General features: G+C 34.7%; 2 protein-coding genes across 3 annotated transcripts; one reads left to right on the plus strand and one right to left on the minus strand.

Annotated features, from left to right (window-relative positions):
* Nucleotides 1-672: 672 nt before the first annotated feature.
* TY3BG_7 (Transposon Ty3-G Gag-Pol polyprotein) lies at nt 673-7,465 on the minus strand. The gene has a single exon (XM_051213591.1). It carries the CDS (start codon nt 5,308-5,310, stop codon nt 4,849-4,851), a length of 462 nt encoding a protein of 153 aa, XP_051069579.1. The 5' UTR covers nt 5,311-7,465; the 3' UTR covers nt 673-4,848.
* A 463-nt stretch (nt 7,466-7,928) lies between these two features.
* Nucleotides 7,929-21,547, plus strand: AP3M2_1 (AP-3 complex subunit mu-2). Of its 2 annotated transcripts, XM_051213592.1 has the most exons (10): nt 7,929-8,382; nt 9,439-9,530; nt 9,565-9,746; nt 9,784-9,896; nt 9,934-10,218; nt 12,569-12,756; nt 13,609-13,708; nt 14,539-14,700; nt 16,135-16,254; nt 17,510-21,547. In XM_051213592.1, exons 2-10 carry the CDS (start codon nt 9,490-9,492, stop codon nt 17,573-17,575), a joined length of 1,257 nt encoding a protein of 418 aa, XP_051069580.1. In that variant the 5' UTR covers nt 7,929-8,382; nt 9,439-9,489; the 3' UTR covers nt 17,576-21,547. The 2 variants fall into 2 exon arrangements, with proteins under 2 accessions (XP_051069580.1, XP_051069581.1); XM_051213593.1 differs by adding an exon at nt 8,502-8,643 and having other exon boundaries at nt 11,792-12,756; nt 13,609-21,547.
* Nucleotides 21,548-22,837: the final 1,290 nt, after the last annotated feature.

The following is a 22,837-nucleotide window of genomic DNA, read 5'->3' on the forward strand; positions in this document are numbered from 1 at the left end:
CAGTAGTTGCGTCTGAGAGGAATTACTATCAGTGTGAGGATTTGCGGAAATTATAGTATTTTCACAGTTAAAATTACGAGTCGATCTGAGCTAGATCATCACTGAAAACCAGGAAGAACTGGACGGCTATTTCGTTTTGGTGTAAGACTCTATGACAGTGCACATACACTTCTCACACGTTGGACTCGAAACACAGGACCTTCGGTATCACACGCGAACGATCAACTTTCACACCACTGAGTCGGCATCCAAGGCTGAAGTCAAAATATCAAAGGTGGGATGAGGAAATTCTCAGCGCAAAGAATTTCAACAGGGTCGATCCTAAAGATCAATATTGAGTGATCTCCAGGAATCGACACCTTAGAAATATTTGTTCTTTTCGATATTGCCAGCATCCACGATGTCCCTTCGAATGCTTCTAATTATCCCAACTGCTCCAATTAGACTGAAATGTTGCGGCCAACCAGCTAACATCATAGTCACACCTTGCGGTCAGAACTTAACTTGGATCAACTTTTCGTTGTATCCCGGTATTATGGCTCCTTTGATGACCGTGCAACACAAACGACGCCATTAGAGAAATATATTAGCAAGAGTAGGTACGAAAAAAACAGAGTACGATCACCCCCCATTGAAGTCAGTCCATAGAGTGCAATCAACTGATGCTCTCTGCTTGTTCTTGACCTTGCGAAAGATCGGAGAAGCATTCAGTGACTCAACGGTTAGATGACTTGACTAGTACCCAGTGACGTTTCATTGGCCACACAGTACTCTCCCCCTCAATCGTTTTAACACGGCTGTTCAGTCAGGAGGGCCATGTTGGTGAATCGGAAGGCAGTTCTCGGAGGTCGGTCATTGTGAGATGAACATCATGATATCTTACTTTTTCACAATACGTATATGCTCGGCATGGAACGCTACTTCAGCCACAAAATCTTAGCAGTGTCAGTAGGTTCCTTCACGTTAATGCCAGAAAATCACGCAAAAATTCACAATGTATTATGTACTGGATTGGACCATTGAGTCGATATTAAGAAAGGTTTAGACCGGAGTTTTTGTAAATGTGCGTTACTAAGCTAAACCGCAGGGAAGATATTTTATTTCTATAACTGTGTTCATAAAAGTTGGTCGCTGCATATTTTAACACTACAAGATATCCAACAAAACGCAAACTTTAGCTAATTGGGGTTTGTCGATATATACATAGTTTTGAGTTGAGATAGAAGACTGTACATTAACTACTTAAAATTAGAGGGTTACTCTTGTCATTAACGTAAGAATTTACTGATACGATATACTTTATTAGCCATGCAATTTTATATTTACCCACGCTTACCGTTGGCCAAGCTTCAGATCACAAGATGTACTATTAACTTATAGTATTACTGATTAATGGGTATTAAGCACATTGAAAACTAAATGTAAACAATTTTTGTGTTATTCCTGATGACAACATTAATTGCCATCCACTGAGTTGTGAATTTCGCTCAAAATTTAAGTCGATAGCTCTAGTCTGAATGGTCTTCCAAAAATCCTCTCTGCAACATGATTTTCACATTAATATCAAATGACTTACAAAACAACCCGGTAATTGGTGTCCTATTGTCCTCAATAAGTAAGCAGCAATCACAATTTAATTAAAACAGCTATCAGGAATGAGAATATTAGGTGTGTCTCCCTAGACAAAATTTCCTCTTAGTTTTTACTACTCGCTGTACTTTTAGGTGTTCAATAAATCGTTTAAATACCTTCGTACTCCAGTCAAAAAATTGTGATTCTTAAGTACTGATAGTAATTTTAGTCTTGAGAACTTAAGCTATCAATAGTTTCAAACCAGTAGATGGAGGGGTTTTTAAAGCCTCTTTTAAGTGATTATAATCGATCGAAGCATAAAAGTATTATATGCTCTTTTCGTACCTTTCGATCCTTTTATGAACTGAGTACCTCAATTATCTATAAATCTCACCACCGCAATGAAAAAATGTGCGACGTGAAACCTTTTGAGACATTCGTAAAACATGTCGAAGCCACTGAGACCGATGATCCAAGTTGATAACATCAATCGGATATTCGTAGCTACCGCAACTATACTGTGAGACCTCTATATCACTCATAAAATGTTGCCACCATCTAATGATAAATGTACATGCAGTATAAAATTCGACAGAATAAATACAAATAACGTCAAAAACTATTTACAAAATAAGCTTATCAGGCCTATCTCCAAATAGCTCCTCCCAGAGTGTCCGGAGGTAACACTGGCTATAATAATAATAATAATAATAATAATAATAATAATAATAATAATAGTAATTACAGATTGTAAGAATATGGCATATACATGTATGCAAAATAATATTTACAGTAATAACCAAAAAGAAAAGGTGGAGATAAGTATGACATGCACATTAGTAATATATAATGTGTTATTGTGTGAAATAGCATTGATGTAGCATAGCATAACAACCGCAAAAGAGATTGAAAATACAGTCATTCAAAGTCTTGGTTTGCTAATTATAACAGTAATGTGCAAAACTGTTAATAAACCCATATGAAAATTGAATTGTTTATTTTTTATATACAATTAATAAATAATTAACTAAAATTCACTCGTTTATTATTGTGACAGATTTTTTCTGTTTTTAAAAAAACTGACAAAACGGGTAATTGTGGAAAAATGTAATTAATTATATACACGTTTTAAAAAAATAGTAGATTTTATTGGGAAATTGGGTGAATTTAACAGTGTAATACATCGATAACTGTTTGTTTTGATTTTTTCATTCGACATAACGTTTGAGTTTCTTTACAGTCCTGCCTGAACGTGTTAAGCAAGTAGGTTTGGTACTCGGTTTTTCATCCTCTTCTGCTCTAGTAGTGGTTAGTGGGAGGGGTTAATTAATTGCAGTGATATCTTCTTTGTCTTGTTGCGCTTCGTAGAAGGCTGGCTTTATTCTATCAATAGCGATAGTCTCCTTCTTTCCGCACTTGTTGATTATAAAGTGTTTACTTGTTCTTTTGATTACTTGATGTGGTCCCTCGTAAGGTTGTTTTAGTGGCTTTTTAACAGCGTCAACTCGAACGAAGATAAATTTGCATGTTTCTAGGTTTTTTGTCGAATTGTATTTGATTATTATATTCTCGCGGCGGTATTGCTTTAATTCTTTGCATTGTTTGTAGTAGGTGACTAGCAAAACGACTTGGATCAGTTGGTACTGATGTGTCTGGGTCTACTAATTGGCCTGGTAACGTACGAGTTGTGTCCTAAACTAGTTCAGCGGCTGTGCAACCTATATCTTGCTTTATGGTTGAACGGATTCCTAGCAGTACGAGTGGTAATGCGTCACTCCACTTTGATGTATCATCCTGTGCCATCAGCGAGCTTTTTAATTGGCGGTGAAACCTTTCGACCAGACCATTAGCTGCTGGATGATAGGCTGTTGTTTTGATGTGGTTCACACCCAGAAGTTTTGTGAATTCCTGAAATAGGATAGACTGGAACTGGGGACCACGGTCTGTAGTGACGATGGATGGTGCTCCGTAGTTTGATATCCAACGCTCAAGGAATGCAGCGGCTACTGTCTCTGCAGAGGTGTCGGTAATAGGACATGCTATAGCCCATCTTGTGAACCGGTCCACTGCGGTGAGGATATGCGTGAATGAATTTGATGGTGGCAGTGGACCGACTATGTCTAGATGAATGTATTGGAAGCGTTTCTCTGGCAGAGGAAACTTCCCGACGGGACTGATTGTGTGTTTCTGAATTTTGCTGCGTTGGCATTGTATGCAGCTTCGGGTCCATCGTTTTATATCTGAGTTAATCTCCGGCCACACGAAACGCTCAGTAATCAATTTAGTGGTGGCTCTGATTCTTGGATGTGAAAGTTCGTGCAGTTGTCGAAATACTTGACGTCGGCAGGCTTGAGGGACGAATGGGCGAATGCTGCCCGTTGAAACGTCACAAATAATAGATGCGTTAGAGAAAGGAATGGGTACGTGTTTGAGGATCAAGTTAGAATTTTCTTTGCAGCTTTTTAGGTCTGCGTCGTCTACTTGTAATTTTGCAATTGCTTCAAGATCGACATCTTATTTACGTACCAGCGTATTTATATCCTTTCTTGATAGTGCATCGGCTACGACGTTGGTATGTCCTTTGACAAATTGGATATCTGTTGTAAATTGAGAGATGTAATCCAATTGTCGTGCTTCGCGAGGTGAATGTCGATCGTACGAGGTGTTGAATGAATAACACAGAGGTTTGTGGCCGGTCATGATGGTGAAAGTACGCCTTTGTAGTAAGAAATTAGTGTTTGACGGCTAAATAAATGGCGAGTAACTGCCGTCCGAAAGTACTATAACGTTCTTGAGTTGGTGACAGTCTCTTGAAGAAGAACGCTACGGGAGTAGTCGTGTTGTTTACCTGCTGTTGCAATACTGCCCCAACGGCTTTTTGTGACGCATCCGTACACAGAGTCAGATGGGTTGCGGGGTCAGTATTTAAGTGTTGTAGCATAGTGGCGTTGGCGATCATGGACTTCGCTTTTTCGAATGCCATTTTGGCATCAGAAGGTAGCTTGAATATTTGATTCTTTTCTTTCTTCGTACCTTTTTTATCACTTTTCAGCAAATCTGTTAAAGGCTGTAATACATCTGCACAATATGGTAGAAATTGCACGTTCCGAGGAAACGGCGTAATAATTTTACAGAAGTTGGTTCAGGGTAATTGATAATAGCTCCGACTTTTTTCGAAGTGGTTTAATGCCTTGAGAATCGATTTAATGTCCTAAGAACTCCAAGGCTGGGACGCCGAATATACATTTAGAAGGGTTGATAACGACGCCATGTTTTTTAAAACGTTCGAAGAGGGTCTGTAGGTGCTGGACATGCTCTTCTATTGATGAGCTGGCGATCAAAAACGTCGTCGATATAGGCGAATATGAAATCTAAACCTCTTGTAACATCGTCCATAAATCGTTGGAAGGTCTGGGCGGCATATTTTAGTCCGAATGGCATTCTTAGTATCTCAAACAGACCAAAAGGTGTAATGATGGTTGTTTTTTCAATGTCTTCTGGTGCAATCGGAATTTGATGGTATGCACGCACAAGGTCAAGTTTCGAGAAAATACATTTACCATGTAAGTTTGGTGAAAAATCATGTATGTGTGGAATAGGGTAACTGTCAGGGATGGTTTGGTTATTCAAACGGCGATAATCACCACAAGGACACCAGTCTTGATCTTTCTTTGATGCCATGTACAATGACAAGGCCAAAGGACTGTTAGTTTGTCTAATGATCCCAAGTTGTATCATGTGTTCGAATTCTCTCTTAGCCGACTGCAACTTGTTTGGTGTTAATCTCCTCTCCCTGGCGCAAATGGGTGGACCGGTGGTGCTAATGTGGTGTTGCACACGATGTGCGTTGCATTCCTTTTGGTAGTCCGCTTTAGTTATTCACTTGTGTTTCGTCAGGATTTCGGCGAAAAGGTTGTTCACAGGTTTCATTACTCGTACACCATGTATTTCATAGTCGGTGGTAAGTGTACCGTTCACCTGCAAACGTGTATTCTCGTCGATCAACTTCCTTTTGCTCATATCAACTAGTAAACTATAGGCGCTGAGGAAATCGGCCCCGAGAATTTGTTGCTTGACTTGGGCGACTATAAAAACGCACGTAAATCTTCTACGGAGTCTGGGATCTAATATGAGGGATTGTTCACCGTAAGTTCTAATGACTGTGTTGTTAGCCGCGATAAGAGACAGTTTGGTACGTGTCGTTTGTTGTCGTCATGAGAGGTGAAGTGGGACGATGCTGATTTCTGCTCCTGTGTCGACTAAAAAGTCTGAGCCAGAAATACGGTCCCTGATGTGAAAAAGGCGGCTAGCGTGTTGGCCAGTAACAGACGCCGTCATTACTGTCTGGCCGGCCGGTTACTCTGGTTTTCTTGCTTGTTTGTTGTAAAGTTTCACGGTTGGTTGCAACGACGTGCTTTCTCACCATACTTCAAATGATACCAACAAATACCAGCTGCCCGCTTGGGTGACCTAGGGCGCTGTCTGGACACTGATCGTTTTCTGGATGTGGATCTAGTAGGTCGGGACTGAATCGTTGCTATAGTCGCCTGCAGTGACGCTAACTGCGTTAACTGCTGTTGAATGTTGAATGTGGTGTTCGTATCGTCTTTACCAAAAGTTTTTATCGCATTTAGGCAATGACTGTCAGGGCAGATCTCCATCATCTTGTCCGCCATATCTGCTAGGTCTTCTAGATTGACGGAACCTCCCGACACACTAAGAGTCTCTCACGTTATGTGGTAATCGTTGGAACCACATTTGTTTAAGTAATGCTTCATCTAATTTATATGAACTCGCTAACTGTTTCTTATGTCGTAGCAACTGCAAAGGTCTCTTGTCCCGTAGTTCGCATGATGTGAGCAGTTGCTGTAGTCGTTTTTCATCAGAGAGTGATGTACGTTAGATTACGGCAGCTTTCGTTTTGTCATAAGGATCAGTCTCTGGTACATGGTCGATCAAATCCCCGACTTCCGTAGCGATTTCGATGGGAAGTGCGCCGACAACAGGCATATTTGGTCGCCTGGGAGCGTATGCCTCTCGCTAGGAATAAGGCTTCTACGTGCGCGAACCAGATCCTGGGGTTGTTGGCACTGTATGCCGGTAGTCTGAACTCGGAAATAGCATTAACTGAGCTTAAAATGTTATCATCTGAATGTGATGAGTTGAGGGGATTCACTGGAAGACAATCGGTATTAATAAGTGTATTTGGGGAGTGCATAATGTGAAAAACAAACTAGTGTGTCAAGTAAAAATGTAAGCAATACAACGACCATAATACACTCGAGGCTCACCAGATAATTGTAACGTCTCTAATTTTTGTTGTGTTTATAACATTTAACTGATATATATTAACATTACTATTTGTACTTAATAACTCTGTTATCATTTTTGAGTTCATATATTGTTTGGTCCCCCAGTGAATCCCCTCAACTCATTACATTCAGATGATAATAATAATCGAATACAATTCGACAAAAAACCTAGAAACATGCAAATTTATCTTCGTTCGAGTTGACGCTGTTAAAAAGCCACTAAAACAACCTTACGAGGGACCACATCAAGTAATCAAAAGAACAAGTAAACACTTTATAATCAACAAGTGCGGAAAGAAGGAGACTATCGCTATTGATAGAATAAAGCCAGCCTTCTACGAAGCGCAACAAGACAAAGAAGATATCACTGCAATTAATTAACCCCTCCCACTAACCACTACTAGAGCAGAAGAGGATGAAAAACCGAGTACCAAACCTACTTGCTTAACACGTTCAGGCAGGACTGTAAAGAAACTCAAACGTTATGTCGAATGAAAAAATCAAAACAAACAGTTATCGATGTATTACACTGTTAAATTCACCCAATTTCCCAATAAAATCTACTATTTTTTTAAAACGTGTATATAATTAATTACATTTTTCCACAATTACCCGTTTTGTCAGTTTTTTTTAAAAACAGAAAAAAATCTGTCACAATAATAAACGAGTGAATTTTAGTTAATTATTTATTAATTGTATATAAAAAAATAAACAATTCAATTTTCATATGGGTTTATTAACAGTTTTGCACATTACTGTTATAATTAGCAAACCAAGACTTTGAATGACTGTATTTTCAATCTCTTTTGCGGTTGTTATGCTATGCTACATCAATGCTATTTCACACAATAACACATTATATATTACTAATGTGCATGTCATACTTATCTCCACCTTTTCTTTTTGGTTATTACTGTAAATATTATTTTGCATACATGTATATGCCATATTCTTACAATCTGTAATTACTATTATTATTATTATTATTATTATTATTATTATTATTATTATTATTATTATTATTATTATTATTATTATTATTATAGCCAGTGTTACCTCCGGACACTCTGGGAGGAGCTATTTGGAGATAGGCCTGATAAGCTTATTTTGTAAATAGTTTTTGACGTTATTTGTATTTATTCCGTCGAATTTTATACTGCATGTACATTTATCATTAAATTGTTGTACGTGTTGTTTAAGTGTATGACCTTGGACACACTTTCTTCCGTCGTGTTACATTCATAGCTTGACACATTGTTAACTGCTAACAAATACACTGCTATACACACACGTCTTGTTCTTCATTCGCACGTGATTGTATTAACTGAACTCTAAATCAAATGCTGTCTACATTTATAGACTATAATCGGAATATATCATATTCTACATTTGGTTATACCACTCGGAGGACAACAACCTTACTGAAATCTTCAATCATCTATAATTGTGGAATTTGGTACCAGACTCAATCAGAACACACACAAACCTGCTGAATTAAGTAACGTCTCTAATTTTTGTTGTGTTTATAACATTTAACTGGTATATATTAACATTACTATTTGTACTTAATAACTCTGTTATCATTTTTGAGTTCATATATTGTTTGGTCCACCACAGCCCTGAGAAGAGGTGGTTGTGCATGGAGTCACCGAACATCCTCATATCAAAAGCGTGGAGTAGGACTCATATCATCAATGAGCTGTATACCCAGTCTTTCGTCACTAGACTAGTTTCACGGCATCTTCAGCAATTTACTAGTGTGAGTACAGGTATAGGCTATTTTCAATTTTAAAGGAGTGCTTTCATTTTGAATCTAACAAATGCTTGTCGTAATTACTGATATTATTTACTAACTGATTATCTACGATTTGACTAACTTACATATTGTATAATAAGACATCATGCTTGTGCTCTTGACTCGTTGTAAAGCATTAGACCATAGAAATTATGGTTTAATCCATTTCATTCCAATGTTAATCCTGAGTTCCTTCCTTAAATGTAAGTAACTGCTTAATTTTAGTCCGCAGAATAGTAAGGTTGTTTTTTTTACAAAGGATGATTGTGTGAAAAAAAACTGGTGAAATAGACTAATTGATGTGAATTAACAATGCGAAGTCCTATCTTATATATAGCTACACTATTTGCCTTCAATGAACCCTCAGACCTGACCCAAATCTTGTTTTTCAAGTTGCTTGTAAACTGGAAGCAAACTAGTTCCAAAGGGAATAAGTAAATTATATTAGAATAGAACCATTAGTCGCTTGCTCGTGATCGAGTCTTTTTCCTAGCGCGATGATCCCTTAAAGCTTATTTGACAAATAGAAGTTAATGATGATACAGGTTCTCGTACCAGATTTTAATCCTTATCTACATTTTTAAGAGCGTAGAATAGTACCCATATAAAATTACTTTAACCCTTAGTTGGATTCGTCAATCTGTACTTAATAATTGAGAATAAAGTAAAATACGACTTCGTAAGTGTATTAACTTACAATTTTTTTCTTTATCTGTTGGATAAAATCATCCTGATCCCTCTTTTTTGTTTCTTTTTCAGTAGTTATGTTAGATCCAGTGATTAGGAACTACAAGACTTTTTAATGAATGTATGAATATGTTGCAAAGTTTGTTCATTATAAATCAGTCGAAGTAATCATCGAATTACTCATTTATCCATTTATAGTGAAATATGTTTAGAAAAACACTGGACAAAAAACATTTCAAAGACAGTTTACGATACCTTTTTTGATGCCGTCACAAAATATGCAGCAGGTGATGTGCCACCCGTTCTAGAAACTCCAAGCAATTCACTCATTCATATTTTGCGCAACAATTTATATTTTCTAGCTGTGTGTGTTAATGAGCGTATGTCGTCAGTATTTAATAATCCATACTATCTTAGTACCTCCCTTACTCGTGATTGAGTTTTTAGATTGCGTTCATTCAATAATCGAAGATTATTTTGGCTCCGTTACTGAAACATCAATCAAAGAAAATGTAGTTTCAATATACGAGGTTAGATACCCCTTGTTAAAATAATTCATACTACTAGATTTTAGATGAAATGCTTGATGGTGGTTTCCCACTGGCCACCGAATCTAATATTCTAAAAGAAATTGTGCGTCCTCCCAACTTCCTTCAATCACTAACAGATGCGGTTACTGGAAAAAACACGATTATTGGGTCCACACTCCCTACAAACCAGTTATCGAATATACGTTGGAGACGTTCTGGTGTGAACTACACTAGCAATGAAACGTATTTCGACCTGATTGAAAAGATAGACGCGATTATCGATCGTTCTGGTTATGTAATTTCCAAGGAGATTCACGGATCAGTAGGTCTTTATATGTTCTTTAGTGTAATCTTTGTCGTTGAATGGTCAAGAACAGTAATCAGGATTAACGAAATGGCTCAGTGAACAGATGTTTTCATCGATAACAGCATTTACTAAAGCTGTACATTTGTATTTTTAGTTATTCGATAAATTAGTTTACAACCAAATAGATAGGTCTTTAGTAAATAAGTCTGTTACCTCCAAATGCCCTGGTGCGGCCGAGAGTAGGGAGAGTCCGCTCTCCCTCTCGAAATGCACTTACATGGCCATGAGTATATAGCCTCTGCAAGGAAAGTCCTACTCACTGCCTTCTCGTGGAGGGGGTGTTGTTTACGAAAATGAGAGGACGAAAAGCGAATGTCCGGCTTTTTAAACGGTTTGGTGAACACGGAGAGTCGACCTACGGGAGTTGGAAAACCCTGATTCCAAACCAATGGTGCACATGGACTCCAGTACCTTGACGGAACAAATGGCGTATGAACCAATCGTTGGTCTCCGGCTTCCATGGGACTCCATCTCCCTACGATGCTCCACTGCCTTGTGGATTAGATCTTTAGGTCGAAGGCTCCGGGTGTGGCCTTCTAAGAAAACCACCTCCTTCGCTTTGGGCAACCGGGCAATATCACATCCCTCACACAAATCTCATTTGATTTGTGTGGCGCTTATATATCTGGTGCCCCTTGTACCAGTATTTATGTGTCCAAATAAATAATAAAGTCTGATTGAAAATAACAGATGTTAGTGATCGGTTACATAATTAGAAAGAGGCCAGTAACAACGTATAGAGTCTAGTCTTCGTTCCCGTTAAACACAGTAATAAACTCTGAGCTCTCCTGTCAACGTAACTGACGGGTGAGAATTATTGAACTTCTCTAGGGCATCATTTAGTTCACTCTTCGCGACATAAACTATCAGGATATAATTCATATATCTTATGCTGATTGAAGAACAGTATTCTGTAGAGTGGCTATGAAAAAATGTAATAGGAAAGGATCCAGTGGTGATTCTGTTATGACGGGATGAAAGGTCAAAATTAAAGTGATTAATCATTATGATTTTTATTCAACATTGATTCCGTTTAATTCAATTTAATGATCACTCAGTGTAGTATTTGTTTCCTTTTCCCCTATGACATTTTATGCTGTATAACATACGATATTCTTGTACGAAGTATTTTTCATATATGTGATTTATTCTGATTATTAATCAAAAATGAGTGTACAAACCAATATATAAATGAATATATTTCCGACTAGACTTGTCGTGGTTGTGTAGAGGATAGTATCCTCTACATTTGACTCCAATAAATAGTATCCCGTTAACTGAGTATTTAATGCAGGCTAAATCTCTTAGTAGAATTATGGATTTACTCGAAATTACTCAAAAGCCTGAACATCAGTTATAGAGATAGTTTATTGTTAAAGATTGGTAAAATCCGCAAGCGTACAAGAAGCAAGCACATAGGGAAACCAAGACTGTGTGTGTGTGTTAAAAATCCATATATATTTATGAGTGTTAATCAAGTATGGATAAATTATTGATTGTGTGTGTATTACAACCAATCGGAGAATAGATTAAAAATTGACATGTGTTCAATCAGACTCACACAGAAAATTACATGGTGGATCAAGTGTCTAAATTACAGTGAGCAGATTAATACAACGCAAACCAATATATAAATCAATATAGTTCCGACTAGAATTGTCGTGGTTGCTCGTGCTTCTGGCTGCTTGCGGAATATATTTTCCCGTTTCGAACTTAAACTTCTCTCTCTAGTCGGCGGGGCTGGGACGCATCAGAATATCTAGCTTATTGGTCTTTGGTCACAGAGTCTTTGTTCCGTTCTCAGACTATGTGAACTCGTAATCGCTTCAAACATAGCAGATTCCATCGCAATCCCAATAGGACTCATTAAATCTGAATTACATATTAAAAAGTGTATTGGGAATCGCTCTTGTTAGATATTTTTAACCATAGATGTTGATGCTTATATTCTTCTTTATCGCTCGGTTGCGTTATCACTGTAATTATATTAGCAGAAGAATATCTGTGGTCCTCATTTTAGCTGAACAGTTTTAATCTTAATGAATATTTGAATGAGTATACTTGAATGGTTTTATTACTTCCCCTACCTTCTTTTTTATTGTACATTGGGAAGTCTATAAATGTAGTTTGACTAGTCTTAAGTGTATCTCTGTAGTTAGTATACTTTCTTACTATATGCATCCGTATGTTATTTATTTGAAATGTGTATGGGCTGTCGCATTCAGTTATCGTACACAAGATGAATGCTATTTGTAAGTAGTATCCAGACAAATACTTAATCATATTTTTCATCGTTCGCTAATAGGTTGAATGTCTAATTAAATTATCCGGAACTCCAGATATAACACTGGCTTTCACAAATCATCGGCTGATTGATGATGCCAATCTTCATCCTTGTATTCGCTTCTCACGCTGGAAGAGAGAAAGAATCCTATCGTTTATACCGCCTGATGGAAAGTTTTGTTTGTTCAATTATCATGTAAGCTCATTAAGGTGAGTAAAATGTAATAAGGGGTCTTTTGGAAATCTGTATATTGCCTTGCTTTTAATCACTTCAGATGATGTTCAGATTTTCGCACTTACACAAAGCAGCATCGAACGGTGTCTGGAATTACTTATTGATATATACTAAAGGGCTTTTTGTTTTAGAAACGGTTTAATGTATCTTTTCTGTTTATAAATTATCTTAACCATACTGTTTAGTGTTCACAGCTCTATCCTATTTGATTATTGATCATCTGATTTTCCTTCTATTCCTATACAACACTACATTGTATTATATGGAGTATTTCTTGATACTTCACTGTTTTCAAGGTTTTTTTATGTATAATAATGCGAACCCATGGTGGTTGGCTGTTTAATTGAATTAAAAGCACGAAGATTATTGGAAAGATTGCATGTTCATTAACTAAGTCGTACTATATTGCTTTGTAATAGGGATAAGGCGTTTTCCATTGTTACTCAATATATTCAGGTTTTCCGCCTTCTTATCATCATAAAAACGAATAAAAAAATAACACTAAGCATATAGTTCCTTCACTAACAGAAATGAATCTTCTTGTTTATTGTGAAACTTCCATTCTTTATTATCTTGATGACTACAACTTAAATAATCTGAAAACCATATTCGGCGCTTTGTTAAGTTTCAGAAGTCGTTCATTTGTACTTCATTCAGATTAATTGCATCGAAGCATTTATTGATCTAAAGAAAAATAACTTGATTAATTGGTCATTTGTTCATGAAATATATTATTATTGTGTAAGAATGTTAATTTAGTTCACAGATTTCTCAATACAGTTTAACACAAAATATCTTTTTTTTATTTATTTACAAATCAATAATAGCCCTGTATCACTTCCTATCATACTAAGACATAATGTTCTTCTCCGTGAACGTGGAGGTCGTTTAGATGTAGTGGTAGTACCAAAAACAATGGGTAAACCTGTAAGTAAAAACCTTCATGTAGAGTTATGTAAAAAGTAATAATCTCATATCACATTTTTTTAATCAGACGTGTTAGTTGTCTTTCTGTTTCGAAAAAAAATGTTACACAAATCATTCTAAATATACACTTATGCACTCAGATATCTGCTCCAACCGACCACTGAGTAGTAATTAATTTTTATACTTATCCAATCTCTTGCGCTGATTAAATTCTATCAATTAAGTTCTGATATTGATACTAGCCTAAATGACCTGACATCGTGTGCACTATTTGTTAATAATAAGTGATTTGAAGTAACTAGATGATCGGGAGTGTCGTCTCCGGAAGAGTTATTTATTTCCTCGTAAAAATCTGATAAAAGACGTTAAAATCAAGTTATATTTCATTGTACTTGGAGCTGATATAGATGATCTTTTTGACTTTATTATAACGTCAACTGTAATCAGTGTTATTCTTGTAAAACAATCATAACCTGCAGTTTTAAATTTGATAATCGGTTCAGTAAATCATTTGACTTTTTTTTCACTATCAAATAATTAACTGATTAATATAGAGAGAATAATGGTAGCGTAATTAAAACAAAAAATCAAAGTTTTGCCGTCAGCAACATATTCATGAGAATTAATAACTGTGTACAAGTTTATATACTAAATTGTAAGCTTTATCGTCTGGTAAAAGCTGATTAGATTAGAACTTTAACATGCTTAAACTGTTGACTAAATAATTAAAAAACTTTCAGCCAATTTACAGAGCGAAAAAGGATTATACAAGAGTATTTACTTTATATTCGAATTATATATTATTCATGCTGATTTCCCACCTCTTACAGGTTGAAAATGTAAAACTTACCATCCAGTTACCACCAGAAGTTTTAAATATCACAGCATCTCCAAGTGTTGGACGAACTAGTTTTGATGTAACAACAAAATTGTTTCAATGGGATATTGGTCGAATTGAAACAAAATCTCCAAATCCTTCAATGAAAAGTAGCGTGAGTTTTACTTAATTTCCTAATGTTTTCATTTGTCTAGTTTGCAGTAAAAGTGCATATATTTGAAAATTCATTATCCACTATGACTACTGTCTTTGAATAGTTTGATCAAGTATTAAAGTTTAAACCTTGCGTTGATTTTTATCAAATTAAATTAAGATGTTATGCCCTGGTACGGCCGAGAGTGGAGAGACTCCGCTCTCCCTCTCGAAATGCTCTCACATGGCCACGCGTATATAGCCTCTGCCAGGGAAGTCCTACTCACTGCCTTCTCGTGGAGGGGGTGTTGTTTACGAAAATGAGAGGACGAAAAGCGAATGTCCGGCGCTTTAACCGAATTCCAAACCAATGGTGCACATGGGCTCCAGTATCCTTCGGGAATAAATGTCGTATGAACCAATCGTTGGTCTCCGGCTTCCATGGGACTCCATCTCCCTACGATGCTCCACTGCCTTGTGGATCAGTCCTTCAGGTCGAAGGCTCCGGGTGTGGCCTTCTAAGAAAACCACCTCCTTCGCTTTGGGCACCCGGGCAGTATCACATCCCTCTCACAAATCAAATGGGATTTGTGTGGCGCATATGTATTTGGTGCCTCCCTGTACCAATATCTATGTGTTAAAAATAATACTTAATGAATAAATGTTGTTTTATGTAACATTAAGAATTACTTTAACAGTAAATTCACATGACATATTGAGTAAAGATTGGTATTATTTATGGAAATTGGATAATAGATATGTTGTTGCATATCTTGTAATGGTTATGTTGTATCTTATGGATTAAGGGGAAAACTGTAAAAACTAAAAGCTAGAATTAAACATAGTAAATACATCATAATCTTCAGTATTTCACATTTGAATTTTTTTTAAATAACCTGCAAAAATGTAGTAATTAAAATGAAAAGTAATCAGATGGTCAATTGATAATTTCATGGTGGTTAATAAATGCTCATAAACCCCACCCGTCATGCAAAATCCTTCCCCATCCCAACTAAACGAATCGAACAAGTGAACAATAAATTTATCGGTTTTTAATGAATAAAAGATGTTTCTACACAAATTAACTTCCACATAACTCTCTAAAATGTCTTATTAAGTGTATTATTCTAATTGTAATCATAAGTCCAGACTTGTTCAGACAAGTTACTAATGTTTTAGCATAAGTTGAGTTGATTGTTATTCTGGATGCCAACTTATTGGTCCAAAGGTTAAGCTCTCGTTGCGAGGCTGTGAAGGTCCTATGTTCGATTTTCGGTAGGATCGCATATACATTGCTTAGAAGTAAGACATTTTACGGTGCTTCCTGGTCTTAAACTGTTGTTTAAATAAGGTCAGTTTGTGATATTAAAATTAGTGATTCCTGCTAATCACTCTAAATTAGATTATATCGTATAACCTTTCCAACCATGTGTTCTCACCCTTAAAATCCTTGTAGATCGATTTAGTTAGTGGTCTTACTACATTACCATCAAATCCTGTAATCGTCGTAAACTTTTGTATTCCACAATTCGTTGTATCTGGGTTGAAAATTGCTAGAGTTGACATTTATGGAGAGGTATGTTTTATCCTATTTTATCTGAAATATTACAGTAAAGGCCTTTACTAGCTCTTAAGATGACCGGCATATAATTGCACTTAAATCATTTATTAGTACTTATTTACGTCTCACATTAGTAATCAAATCCAATTTTCTTTTTGATTGCGTGTGAACAGATAATCAGTTAAAATAGTTTCTCACAGATACTTGTTTTTTGTGTGTATATGGCCGACTGCCGTATAATTTAATGTGAGTATTCGAACTACTTACAAGTAGTTATTTTTTAGTTCTAAAAGATATACTGTGCCACTGTTATATCCGAAGAATAAATGAACGGTAACGGCTTGGAGTTACGTGTGGACCATTATTACATATATTCTTATTGTGTAATTACTAAGCAACTACATTATATATATATATATATATATATTCCTCTTATTATGAGCTTTCATTTGACCTATTGGCTGCTGTTATACGACTTCTTAACTTATTCCCAATTTGTCAGTTACAGTATCTCTCATTCACGACCACTTCTGACCTGATCTTGTATAATTATTATTTTTCAGTTAATAGTGTGGTGCGAACTGGTGTGCTTATATATAAACCAAACATGTCTGAAATATACGATTCATATAGCGGAGGTTGATATTTGTGTTCTGAACTGGACGGGCTGGGTAGGCGAGAAGTTGCTATACAGAGGACCAATAAAGACTCAGAGTTGACTCATGGTTCTGGTTCACGCATCGTTGGTTTAACACGGGGATAAGATCATATGATTCACGTGCTGATTGACAGAGTCACAGGACATAACCCCCTATTTTCTATATTATTTACCCAGTTGTGCTCTAGTTGGATATCCCGCTTTTTTAACTTAAAAGGGCTTTGTAATTGGGGGTGATCTACTAAAACCAAAGTTAAGAATCTTTTTTATCACAAATGCATCCATGCAAGTTAATGGCTTGTTAGTTATTTGATATTTGAATAATTTATTATCCAGTAAACCGATGTATATATATCAAGGCTTAATTTCGTTCATTTGTGGTAAAATGAATTAACTGAAATAACAGAGAACGTTGATTTGAAATTAATTTGTTTGTTCTTGCGGGCTATGTTGGATTTCTTGGGTCGTTTTTTCTTTTCGCTATCTCATCTTTGTATCAAGTGACTAACTTCAGTGTGATTGTTAATTTTCTTATAAATATGTATTAAGTGACCCATAATTCTCTATTAAATATTATTTTTATTTGTGTTCCTATCTATTTTCTCCTTTTAGAAATATAAACCATTTAAAGGAGTCAAATACGCAACGAAAGCTGGTCAATTTGAGGTGCGAACGTGAGAATAGTCAACTTATCTAGTAAAATAGCACTGTCAAATGAATTCTTTTCTGTTTTAGCATTTACACCTTACTACCCATCGTTGTTATCTTGTTTCTTGTTGTTATGGAATTTGTTTCATTGATTTGCTTCAATCCTTCAATATTAGTACTTTGTGATAATTTTTTTTCTTGTGAGAAAAATAATTACTTTATTTAAAGTCTTCTGACAATTAATTTGTTATGTCTTTGTTGAATTAAAAGTTATTCCACAACAATCTGTCAATACTGTGATTAATGTACACTTATGACTTGTGGTTATTCACGAAACAATAACACATTGCTTTTTGGTTATTTTTGTGATAAATATTCTTTTCTATTCATAGTCAGTCAACTAGTATGTTTGTTTTCGGAAGTGTCTTAAAATACATTTTTATTGTTCATTTTCTAACGAGTATGATGTTTCAAAAGTGTCGACTTCAGCTATCTGTAACGCAAGTGAAATTTCTATCTGATTATCTAGTAAAGAGCGAGTACAGCTCTCAGCACTTCTGTTTATTACTTGTGCTCCTATTAAAAAGTGAAATATGTGTGTAGCTTGCTGATGCGTAGATACGAAACACAACGCGCATATAAAACTAATCAGTGAAGAGTGATATTGTTGAGAATAGAACACTAAATAAATACAGTAGGGAACTGAGTTTTTTATGTTGCGTACAGTATAGTCTTTCAAGTAGAACTCAACTATCCTATTGGTTCTGTCAATTTTACCTGTTAACTAAATGCAAGTTTGTTATTTTAATCTAGACATTCTTGATTACTTTAAACATGATAATGTATTGGTCCATGTTTTTAATTTGTCAAACTGGATTTTTTGTCGATTGTTTGAACTCCACAGGAAACATCGGGTTCCTCAAGATTATATGTACACCTTACTTAGGAGTTTTAACTAGCATGTGTTTATGTTATTAGCTAAATGATATCATACTCTAAAAATATTATTTCTTCTAATGACTATATTTTGTTTTGTTAATTTTACTATCCAAATAAATCATATATTTTTGGAATATTCATTAATTCGGCAATATGTTACGCAATCCAAACTTTTATCATAATTTTTCCCCACCTCATCAGATGGACATGCGCCTGAAAGAAATTTTAGTTAGATAAAAGTAAATCCAAAGTGAAAATACTTTTTATTTAGTGTTCTTTCTTAATGGATCGGTCGTTTTAATTAAAGCTTATTTTACTTGGTTAATATATTACATAGAAACCGTAACTTTTATTCTGTTTCGTGGGCTTTATTTTAACAGTTGATCTTTAACTGCTGGTTGGGAAGCAGATGCGAATTGCGCTCCACCTATTTCGGGTTGTATCACTAGATTTTAGGTATGAAGTGTAGCTCAAAGCTGGTTACAAGAAACAAAAATTTGTCATTGAGTTACACTCGAATTTAAATACCCATTTAACTAGTACCAAATATATTTCTATGATATCCCAATAAGTGCTCACCGAGTTATCACAAAGATGTATTTATTATTAACTTTCTACCCAATGCTTAATTTATTTGAAACTATCAAGTCCAACGTTGGCAGTGTGATACCCACAAACCTGTTTAACTGAAACAATAACTTAGTCAATTAATTCTCTAGTATAGTATGGTATGTTATCTGAAAATTATAAAATGAAGTTTTCATTTTTTTTTCAAAGTAATTAAAATATTTTGTCGATTAAGTTTTCCAAATTTACAATCACTTCTTTTCAGTGTAATTTATTAGATGATTTCAGTAAGTACAAACTTAACTAATTACTACTATTTAGTGGTTTTTCGATGAATTCACATTTTTCATTTGAGTAAAATGGAAGAAATGATTTATCTTGGAGTTATCATTACCAAAACATTTCGATTAATTTATCCTTTTATCAACTGTATTGAAACTACTTCACATAAAACGATCTTTAAAGCTTTACATATTAGCTGACGTACATAAAGTGTTGAATAGACTTGACTAAGTTAACAATGAATTTTGATTCAACAATAAAAAGTATTATGATAGTACGAACTGTTGTTTTCCTCCCATACTACTGATAATAATGATTGCTAATTGAGATGATTAAACTAACAAAATGAAGTTTGATGATCAGTCGATTAAACCGAGCGTCGAATTTCTGTATCTAATTTACACAGTAATCAATTTTAATACTTGGTAGTTGCGATTGTCTTGATATTTTGTTAATCGCTGGTTTACGTATAATGTAGTTTATTTCAGGCTTTTTTTGTGATTCTATAAAAAGAACGATTAACTATAAGTTTATGTGTTCCAAATTTATCATGAGAACTACTTTGCAGGTTTTTGTGATGACAGAGAAGATTTATAGCTCAGCTGGATGATTTTGATGGATTTTTGTTCTCTGAGCTGGATGTTTTGGTCGTGGAGCTTTCATCGTTCTTATGAACGACATCATCAGCACAAACTTCAGATAGGTTTTTGTTTTTGTTATTTTCATCTAAACAATTATGAATCTTACAGCTTATAGGTTTTTCTGTTTAAAAAAAAACATTGTCATAATTCTATTTTGCATAATTTTAGATATTTCAATTGGTTTGTTAAAAAGGGTGCTTCGATTGATTCATCTGTTCCCATCAAAATTCATTCTTCATAATAGATATATACTGTCAATCGATAATTTGTGCATTCGAACGGATATTTCTTTCAACATAGGTATATTATAGTCATAAAATAATATTGTATGCAAAAATCTACATAACAATGTCTGAAGTATCTACGCATTAATGAGTAACCATAGTAAATTATAAATCAATAGGTTTGTACGAAAAACTAGTTTCATAAAATGAAATGTTACTTGTCGATCGAGAAATTTATAGGTAGGTGGAAAGCGTTCATGGTCATAAATTACATTTAATACAAGAAGGAAAGTGTATAAATAAAAGTAGTGAAGAACCACGTCAAATTATAAAATAAATTAGCAAATAATGTCAGAATTTCACATAGTGAATAAAAATTTAAGTCTAATAGTCAGGTCTCGAGTTGGTAGGCTGGTGAATGATTCCGAAAATCCGAATCTCGCATTCATGTACTCTTTTAAATGGATCTTAATCAGATCTATTATTTTCGTTAAGTTTTCTGTTTATTGAATATTCTTATCGTTGATATTATAAGCTATAGTTGACCAGTCTGTACTGGAATATGTGAATCCTCGGCACGTTATCATGATAATTCCTTTATTTACAAATTTTTAATATACTTAGGTCCCGATTTCAATGCGAACATCAACATTACGGACTAGGGACATCCAGCTAACTAGTCACAAATCGGATGGGGTGTGCATTCTGTGTTCCAGTGCTAGTCACAATCCACATGTAATAAAAATATTTGCTTATTATTGTGTAATTTCCACTAAGTGACACAACTTTCTTTGCTAGTTAGCCTAGTCTTTTCGATAGCTATCCATCCTGAAGCTTTACATTATTAGTTCAATTTACAGTGAACAGTTGTCATTTAGCTATATTAATGCACGTGACTGATCACACAATACATGCAACTCTTCATTATAACAAAAGTAGGGTTGAACACGTGAATGTATATACGAAATTTCATTTGAATTGTTACATAACTGAGGTAATCGAAACCAAATGTACTCAAATGAACAGCGTTTTCTTAGTATCTTTGAGAAAATAATTGCAAAATACTCTGAATTATAAGGAATCGTAGTATGATTATTGTTAAGTTAATCTGTATTGCTACTGCTTCATTATTCGACTTTCGGATCGTAAATTGAAACCTTATTCACCATTTACGACTTCAACTACCGTGCATGTCTAATAGTGCATCGGTTCTCAATTCTTTTCATCCAAATGAATAAAAAATTATCTATATACATAAGACTCTCTTTTTTGGATAGCTTCAAAATAATTTATCTTTAACTATTCAGGATTTCCACGTTTTATTTTTAATCTCCCATCTTTTCATGAATCAAATTCCATAAAGTTATAAGACTTAAAACTATTTAAATAAAGTTTGAACTTTCTCTATACTCAATGAAGTGAGCATTTGATTGATCCTCATCTGTTTGGTTGATTTGATTTAAGAATGTACAGTGAAATCAATCTCAAAGTGTAAGGTTTCTGTAAAATGTTATAAATACACTAAAGTGTATAGATTATACGAATAGTAGTTGAATTAATTGTCTGTTTCGTTATCATAAAATAAGTTCCTTTTTATACATAAGCAATTAAAGTTATATGCCTATACCAAGGGATCTTTTGCAGTTGTGTGTCAAATATTACCAATGGAGAATCTGAGGTAACCTTACATTGACATCTTTGTGTACATGTTATCCAGTGTACTAGTAGACTCCTAGCAGAATATCTGGGTCAGTGCTGTAAAAACATCCAGTATTATGCGAGTATTAAATAAACTTTGAGCATATCGGACAAGTACATGTACTCTACATGTGATTAACATTACAAATGCAATAAACATATCGGCAATTAAAGCAAAACCTTTCATTTCGTCAACTTATTTTTCTCAAAATCTATGTCTTACAATATCATTATTCATTCCAAATACAACAAATTTCACTATCTTCTACCTGTATTACTTAGATAGTTTCTTTTTAAGTAATTACTAAAACTAACTAAATCCAATTAAAAGTTTTTACTTTATCATAACCTCAGTTATACAATCATTTCAAATTTAGAGGCATTATCATTCATAGAAAATGCATTAGTTTATGTGTTCTAACATAATGTATCTTATCACTTTTGATTATTTTTCTCTTCCGATAGTTTACTTTTAATTTAAACATCATAATCTGTGTTATATACATAAATAACTGACTTGATCATCAGTAATTTCATAAAAAGGATGTATTGATTTTTTTCTTAATACCAAAATGATTTTGTGATTACCATGATCTTACAAAATATTATGACTAAAATGATCTTGCAACGATCTTGTGGAAATAATCATATGGAAATGATTTGAAATGTCAAAATACAGAGTTGAATACATTTGAGTATATTTTTCTTAGATTATTAGAAAAAAACCATACTGTTAACCAAGGAAACACTATTAAGCTATTAGTTTATTGTTATTATTTGTATTATTGTAGGTTTGATTTGATAATTTCTAATAAATTAATCATTGGGTAGAAGAATTAAGAACTTTCGTCTAAATTTGAATGAATAGCTTCACAATATTTTGGCGCCGAGTTAATGTGAGACATTAAAGAGGATGAATGTATTTCTGTATGTATTTACAT

Source organism: Schistosoma haematobium, chromosome 3, assembly GCF_000699445.3.
Source record: "Schistosoma haematobium chromosome 3, whole genome shotgun sequence".
Classification (NCBI taxonomy): Eukaryota; Metazoa; Platyhelminthes; class Trematoda; order Strigeidida; family Schistosomatidae; genus Schistosoma; species Schistosoma haematobium.

Bases quoted from the DNA above. Each gene is read 5' to 3' on its own strand.
- AP3M2_1 (XM_051213592.1), top strand. From the start codon at position 9,490: ATGAATATGTTGCAAAGTTTGTTCATTATAAATCAGTCGAA. The intron at 12,757-13,608 runs GTGAGTAAAATG...AATCAATAATAG, and splicing joins TATCATGTAAGCTCATTAAG to CCCTGTATCACTTCCTATCA. The intron at 16,255-17,509 runs GTATGTTTTATC...TTCTCCTTTTAG, and splicing joins GAGTTGACATTTATGGAGAG to AAATATAAACCATTTAAAGG.
- TY3BG_7 (XM_051213591.1), bottom strand. From the start codon at position 5,310: ATGATACAACTTGGGATCATTAGACAAACTAACAGTCCTTTGGCCTTG.